Here is a 7737-nt window from a genome sequence, read left to right on the forward strand (position 1 = left end):
GACTACTGCACATGCGTGAAAAGTCTGGGAAACTCTTCCTGCTCATGCATGAACCAAGATGTGCAATAACATACTGTTTGCATTTGCATATAAAATCACTATAACTTGAGATAAATTCTGCAATCTAAGGGCGTTTCAGGGTGGAGAATGGTATAGGGCCTGAAGTGATCACATAAAGAGGAGGTATCATGGGCATGTTTTGGTTGTGTCATGAGCTTATTTTACAGTGACCATATTTTGAGAAAGTACAAGGGAGGCTCTGTGCCAGATGTTGCGGGCAGTTGTGCGTCGAGTGATTGGATCCACCAATGTAGTTGAGCATTGCTCAGATATGCAAAGTGGACATAATAGGGTTTGCTCGGTCCATTGCTCGGAGGTACAGAAAAGGAATGCTCAAGATGGGGCCTTTTCCAGGTCCTGACAGACCTGTGTGCATAGCGAAAAGTACTGATGTTTGGTACTTTGCACATGTGCTACTGCTTACCCATACTGTGCATGTGGAGTACAGATCTGAGACAGTGGCTGCAGAATATCATCATACTGTCAGTGACTGACAGTATGATGCTGTTCTCACAATGGAGATGTGGTTGCCAGCAATGTTAGGAAGGGACAAGGCGAGTTTCTCCTTTCAGAGGATGTAGATTTCTAGGCCTCTTGTTAGCTACTGTGGTGGCCAACTTACGCAACCCCATGGGTCACGCAGCCAACCGATGGTGTTGGAGATGATCATATACTGTGTCTTACACAGCTCAGTTCAGCAATGCATGCAAGAGGCATGCCACCTCCTGCTGCATTACCGTATTAGAGCTATCACTTCTACTTCTATGTAAGCAGCAGTGATAGCTACTCCAACCAAATCTGAGTCAGGCCCTTAGTGTGAAATTTGTCTCTTTCTTCTGGTCTACATGCATGGTTTACAACAGAATAACTTATTTACATAATAAAATTTCCTTTAATTTTAATGTATGTCAACCGTATATTTTCACAATACAATATGAAAGCTGTAGCTTTTAATATACCCTATAGAAAGGAAAAATATGGCATTCTATTAGAAATTCTTCAGCTTGAGTTGCATAAAACAGTAATAGTAATTGAATTAATAATGAGTGCAAATTTTGGGAAATCCATCAGGACCCAGCACAATGACTTCCTCAGTTGTTATGGTTGTTTTGGTAAACTTGGAGCAAGAATTTTCAGCATTGTAAGATGTCTCTGTGACTGAGTCAATCTTGGCTGGATTACTACAATATGCCTCTGGATAAAACTTTTCTGTGTTTGGACTTGTGGTTTCAGTCATTGTAATCAGAGTATCAGTATGGTCAGTAATATGTTCTCCATCACCAACATGAATTAGGATTGATGTAGGAAGGATAGAGTGTGTAGTTTTAATTTTAATTTTACTAGCACTGATAGTCTTTATCTCAACATTAATAGTGTAGCTTTCATTTACTTCTAGGCTTTTTACCACTTTATTATTTACTAATTGTGCAAAAATATGAGTACTTAATATACTGGTAGATCTCACTGCTGTAATCGTTATGTTCTCTTCAGTGCAGATTTCTTCACAGGTAGAAGGGGTCAGAGCTGCAGTGGTGCTGGTGGTTGATGCAGCAGGTTTGGTCAGGTCAGCGGTGGTGATTTGAGCAGCTGTGCTAGTGGTTGGAGTGGCAATTATGGTTGGAGCAGTAGTGGTAGCTGTTGGAAAAGAAGTGCTAGTGTTCAGAGCAGCAGTTATTGGAGCATCAGAATTGGTGGTGGACAAAGAAGCAGTTGTGGCTGGAGCAGCGGTCGTGGTTGTTGGAGCTGTGGTAGTGGCCGGAGAAGTGGTGCTGGTAGTTGGTACAGTGGTGGTGATCAAACTAGGTTCAGTGGTTGGAGCATCAGTGGTGGTTGGAGGAGTTATGCTAGTGATCAGTACAGAAGCAGTGGAGGTGGTTTGAGCAGCAGTGGTGATGGTTGGAGCAATTGTGGTGGTAGTTGGAAAAACAGTGGTGGGGGATTGAGCAGCTTTACTAATATTTTGGTCAGCAGTGGTGGAAGGTGCTGCAGTGGTGATTGGGGCAGTGCTTGTGGTCAGAGCAGCAATGGTGGGGAGAGCAGAGGTTATGATCGGAGCATTGGAGCTGGTGGTTAGTACTTCAGTGGTGGTAGATAAAGCAGCAGTAATGGTGGTATTTGGGAAAGTGGTGGTAGTTGGAGCAGTGATAGTGGTCAGAGCAGTGGTGCTAGTGGTGGTTGGAGGAGCAGTGGTGTTTGGATAAACTGTGCTAGTGGTTATAAGAGTGCTCAGAGCAGCTGTGGTCATGCTGGGTGGTGCAGTGGTTTTGGTGGTGGTTGTTGGACCAGGGGTGGTGGTTGTAAGGGCTTTGTTAGTGGTCAGACTAGCTGAAGTGGTGGCTGGTGCAACAGTGTTGGTAATAGCAGTGGTGCTGGTGGTAGTCACAGCATGTGTGATGGCTGGAGATTTGGTGCTGGTCAGAGTAGCTGTGGTGGTAGCAGTGGTTGGAGGAGTAGTGGTGGCAGTGGTTGTACTTAAAATCACTGTGGTTCTGGGGGTGGCCAGAGCAGCTGTTGTGGCTGAAACTGTCATTGGAGTGGTGGCAGTAGTAGTAGTTGGAGTGGTGGTAGTAGTCGTTGGAGTGGTGAATGTAGTGGTTTGAGTAGTTGTCTTGGTGGTTTGAGTAGTTGGAGTAGTGGTTGGAGTTGTTGTCATGGTGGTTGGAGTGGTGGTGGTAGTAGTGGTTGGAGTGGTAGTAGTAATGGCTGAAGTAGTGGTTGGAGTGGTTGTTGGAGTGGTGGTGGTAGTGGTTGGAGCAGTGGTTGGAGTGGTTGTTATGGTGGTTGCACTGGTGGTGGTAGTAGTAGTAGTTGGAGTGGTGGTAGTAGTTAAAATCGCAGTGGTTCTGGGGCTGTCCAGAGCAGCTGTGGTGGCTGAAACTGTCGTTGGCGTGGTGGCAGTAGTAGTAGTTGGAGTGGTGGTAGTAGTCGTTGGAGTAGTGAATGTAGTGGTTTGAGTAGTTGTCATGGTGGTTTGAGTGGTTGGAGTGGTTGTCATGGTGGTTGGAGTGGTGGTAGTAGTGGTTGGAGTGGTGGTAGTAATGGCTGAAGTAGTGGTTGGAGTGGTTGTTGGAGTGGTGGTGGTAGTGGTTGGAGTAGTGGTTGGAGTGGTTATCATGGTGGTTGGAGTGGTGGTGGTAGTAGTTGTTGGAGTAGTGGTAGTAATGGCTGAAGTAGTGGTTGGAGTGGTTGTCGGAGTGGTGGTGGTAGTGGTTGGAGTAGTGGTTGTTATGGTGGTTGCACTGGTGGTGGTAGCAGTAGTTGGAGTGGTGGTAGTAGTTGAAATCGCTGTGGTTCTGGGGGTGGCCAGAGCAGCTGTGGTGGCTGAAACTGTCATTGGAGTGGTGGCAGTAGTAGTAGTTGGAGTGGTGGTAGTAGTCGTTGGAGTAGTGAATGTCGTGGTTTGAGTAGTTGTCATGGTGGTTTGAGTGGTTGGAGTAGTGGTTGGAGTGGTTGTCATGGTGGTTGGAGTGGTGGTAGTAGTGGCTGAAGTAGTGGTTGGAGTGGTGGTGGTAGTGGTTGGAGTAGTGGTTGGAGTGGTTGTTATGGTGGTTGCACTGGTGGTGGTAGTAGTAGTTGGAGTGGTGGTGGTAGTAGTGGTTAGAGTGGTTGTCACGGTGGTTGGAGTGGTGGTGGTAGTAGTGGTCGGAGTTGTGGTTTTAGTAGTGGTTGGAGTAGTGATAGTAGTGCTGGTTCTAGTAGATGCTGCCGTTATGGAGGTTGAAAATGGGGGAGAAATTTCTACAAAAGAATAAAAACATGAATTAAAACCAGTATCTTCTTTGTATAAAAGCCTTTGGAATTAATGCTTCACAAATATGTAACTACACTTAGAAAAAAATAATAATAACGTAGTACATCATTTCTATGAATAATACTTTTTATATCTTAATAACCTAGTGTTGGCATTTTTTTAAAATGAAACATTATTATTAATAATAATAATAATAATAATAATAATATTTATTTAGGAATTTGTCCTTAATCTGTTTGATTTAGGTTGTGCTTATGTAAATAATACAATAGATATAAATTTGACTAATTGATTCCTAATAATAATAATAATAATATATTAATTAGCATTGCAAAACAAGAAATCTGTCAGAAAGCCTTTTCAAGAGTCATAAACAGATTATATTAAACAGCCATTTTATGCTGTTCATGAAATGCACTGGATTAATTATAATTTGTGTGCTAATACAGTGTCTGAATTACAGTGCAGTCCTTTGAATTTTGTCAATTGAATGTAGACAAATTGGTTAATTGAATGTAGCCATTTTAGTCTTTTCAAAAGAAGCAAGGTTCAAAAAGAATAAACCAGCTGTAAGCCGTCGGACGAAAATTATACGACTGCAGTGGATGTTCCTATGCACAGGTTAGCTTCTGCACAAATTAGCATATAATCGCAATTGTATACAGCAAAAGATAGCAACAGCAATAGCAAGAATAACTACAACTCCTTGGATGGAGATCCTGGCCTTCTTTCCCCCGCAATGGCAACGACACTCCTCCATTTTGGGAAACGGAGGCTGTTGCCACTGCCCCCAAATGGCATAAAACTGTCAATGACGGACTGATGCCATCTTGCATCTGCCATGACAGACCCATACTGGACATGCGTCGTATGGGGCTGATGCATAGCAAAGCACTGAACATTGGTACTTTGCTCTATGTGGTCAGATCAATCAGGACCTGAATAAGGCACAATGGGGGTCATTCCGAGTTAATCGCTAGCAGAAAAAGTTCGCTGTGCTGCGATTAAGGAAAAAAAATGCACTTTTGCGCATGCATATGCGGCGCAGTGCGCACGCGCGACGTAATTTCACATCAGGCAATGTATTTTTACACAAGGTCTAACGAAGCTTTTCAGTCGCACTGCTGGCCGCAGAGTGATTGACATGAAGTGGGCGTTTCTGGGTGTCAACTGACCGTTTTCAGGGAGTGCTTGAAAATACGCAGGCGTGCCAGGAAAAACACAGGCGTGGCTGGGCGAATGCAGGGCGTGTTTGTGACATCAAAACGGGAACTGAACAGTCTGCAGTGATCGCAAGCACAATTTTTTTTGTAGCTGCTCTGCGATCCTTCCGTTCGCACTTCTGCTAAGCTAAAATACACTCCCAGTGGTAGACAGCATAGCGTTTGCACGGCTGCTAAAAACTGCTAGCGAGCGATCAACTCGGAATGACCCCATTGAACTAAGCTGAAACACAATGTAATACCACTTTTAAACTATCAGATGATGTATATAAAACTATACTGCACATACATGAAATAGCAAATGCAGTTGAATGAGGTGGTGCTATAGCAAGCCAGTCGCATTAAAGCGGCCATAACGTGAACATCCTCAATGCAATTACTGCACCAGCATTTACATTGAATTAATATGTTGTCAATTTTTCTCTTTTCAGTGTTGTGTAACAGTTTACATAAATACATGCAGAAAATGAGGCAGCATACAGAAAAGCTTATGTGCCTGTATCTTGCATGTTCTACGACCAAGTACATACAGTACCGTAATACAGAGTAAAAGGGGACGGGGTGATGATGCGACTTATACTGAATGGCTTCATCATAGCCTTGCCACCGGTTTACAATGCCAGTAATGTGGCCATTGTTTAGCAGGGTTGGGGTCATAATAATGCATAATAATGAAATTGTATCCCCACGCCCCTGGACTGCCCGCCTATGATAAAACCACAACCCCTGTTTTGCCCCTCACCGGAGGGAGCAGCCAGAAAGTCATCATGTTTGGGGTATACACATCCAAATTGGAAGAAGGGTTTAGGAATTTCTACTGTTTAATATGTTGCCCCCTCTTTTTCAGTGATCAAAAGTAATTGGACAATTGACTCCAAAGCTTACAAGTTTAAACATGTCACGATCCGGGTAATTAGACATCACTATTTACCTTCCAAGTGCCTCCTGAGAATGGCCCAGAGTTCCAAATCTGGATTCCATCTGCACTGTCTGCATACAGCGCGCTGTATATCATTGCTTCAAGTCTCTTCTCCGTGATCCCGCAGCGCTGTCATGGCAGCCTTACAGTCTAATTGCACTGTTTCAAAGAATGGCGTCTCCTGCCCTCCGTGGCCTCTGCCGCCATTACTGCTGATTACCACATGGAATATACAAACAGACTTTCCCTCCAACTCAAACATGGGCGCAGCCATGTTTGTTTCCATCACATGTCATTCTACAGCCTATCCGCTGCACTCTGGACTGCCTAATTTTCCGGCCAATACCTGTTTGCGACCCTGTATTGACTACCCTGGGCTCAACGACATCACTGTGAAAAACCGGTACCCTTTGTCTCTTATCATCGAGTTATTTGATCGTGTCAGTGGAGCCACCATCTTCTCTAAGTTAGACCTGAGGGGTGCATACAACCTCATCCGTATCCGGAAGTGTGACAAGTGGAAGACCGCGTTTAACACCCGTGACAGACATTACGAGTACCTTGTCATGCCTTTCAGACTCGCCAATGCTCCAGTGGTATTTCAACACTTCGTGAATGAAATTTTCCGAGATATCCTCTACCAACATGTTGTGGTCTACCTCGATGATATTCTCATCTTCGTGTTAGGGTCTCCTGCCCTGTGCTGCCACGTCGTCATGGCAACCGGGAGACAAGTGCTAGTGGAGTAACCTGAGCGCAGCTGATACTCCGGTTCGGGTCTTTTGCTGTGCAGTGGTTATAGGCTCTGTGCACGGCAGGGGATCCGGTGCTGGTTTTTGTGCTCACAGTCTGTGAGGTCTGAGTGGGGCGTGGACAGCACCTGCTTTATAAGGCCTCTTTTCAGGGTAAGCAGATGCTGCTGAATCTCTGTTGGTTAGTCAGTTCATGAAAGTTAGCCAGTACTGTGTAGCTTTGTATTTGTTTGTTGCTTACTGCAAATAGGCCTGGGGATTTGGTATTACACTCTGCCAATCCAGACCTAGCAGTAAGACTGGAGTCAGTCGTTTAGCTTGCTGGGGTTCTGTTATTACTCTGTGAACTTAGCAAGTTTGCGGCTGTATTCTAACACTTGCCTGTCTAATCCTGTCTCACTGTGCTAGGTGTCAGGGGTCAGTTTAGTGGCAGTAAGCTTAAACCTGTGCACTGCAAGTGAGAATCAGGATTGTGGAGGCTCTCCTTGTGTCTATCATTCCATCTCTGACCAAGGAGTTTACTGCCACACTCGTTGGTAACCCTTTAGGGTTTTGCTGTTGCCCTTAGCAACAGCATTTCGGGTTCTCTACGTATTAAAACACAACATCTTGCTTTTTACATCTGAGCAGTTCTAATACAAGGGAGATACCCAGTTCCTTAGCCTCTGGGCTTCTCTGTTCACTGTGTGTGTATTTTGTTACCCTATCACCTTCTGTGTACGTTATGTCATATTCCCCAGTTTGTCTGTGAGTCCATTTGTTTTGCATAACAGTTCAAACACCAGTACATTCCTGCAGACACTGGAGTGCATAACAGTTCTGACACTAGTACTTTCCTGCAGGCACTGGTGTGCATAACATATTCAGCAGCCTAATACTCCTGTTGAAATTTTGTGGGAATATGGAGCATACCCCTCAAAATACGTTGCAACAGGTGGTCGATCAGGTGCAGGTCCTGACTCGGCAATTTAATGATTTGTCCATTAAAATGCACACCTCCCAGGCTGCTGGCGGAGCTCCCGCAGCAGCAGC

At 44.6% G+C, this 7737-nt stretch overlaps 1 protein-coding gene across 1 annotated transcript; it reads right to left on the reverse strand.

Moving 5' to 3' along the window:
* Positions 1–1096: 1096 nt before the first annotated feature.
* On the reverse strand, positions 1097–6600 carry LOC135003743 (mucin-2-like). The gene is made up of 3 exons (XM_063951758.1): positions 6514–6600; positions 4662–4725; positions 1097–3798 (listed from the first exon to the last, which is right to left on the reverse strand). The coding sequence occupies exons 1-3, from the start codon at positions 6598–6600 to the stop codon at positions 1097–1099; spliced, it is 2853 nt and encodes a 950-aa protein (XP_063807828.1).
* Positions 6601–7737: the final 1137 nt, after the last annotated feature.

Source organism: Pseudophryne corroboree, chromosome 2 (assembly GCF_028390025.1).
Source record: "Pseudophryne corroboree isolate aPseCor3 chromosome 2, aPseCor3.hap2, whole genome shotgun sequence".
NCBI lineage: Eukaryota > Metazoa > Chordata > Amphibia > Anura > Myobatrachidae > Pseudophryne > Pseudophryne corroboree.

What these genes read in the sequence shown, in the direction of transcription:
- LOC135003743 (XM_063951758.1), bottom strand. Translation starts at nt 6,600, where the DNA reads ATGTTGGTAGAGGATATCTCGGAAAATTTCATTCACGAAGTGTTGAAA. An exon ending in AGTCTGAAAGGCATGACAAG is followed by an intron (nt 4,726 to 6,513) that starts GTACTCGTAATG and finishes CTGACCACATAG; the next exon opens with AGCAAAGTACCAATGTTCAG. An exon ending in ACGACGCATGTCCAGTATGG is followed by an intron (nt 3,799 to 4,661) that starts GTCTGTCATGGC and finishes ATTCTTTTGTAG; the next exon opens with AAATTTCTCCCCCATTTTCA.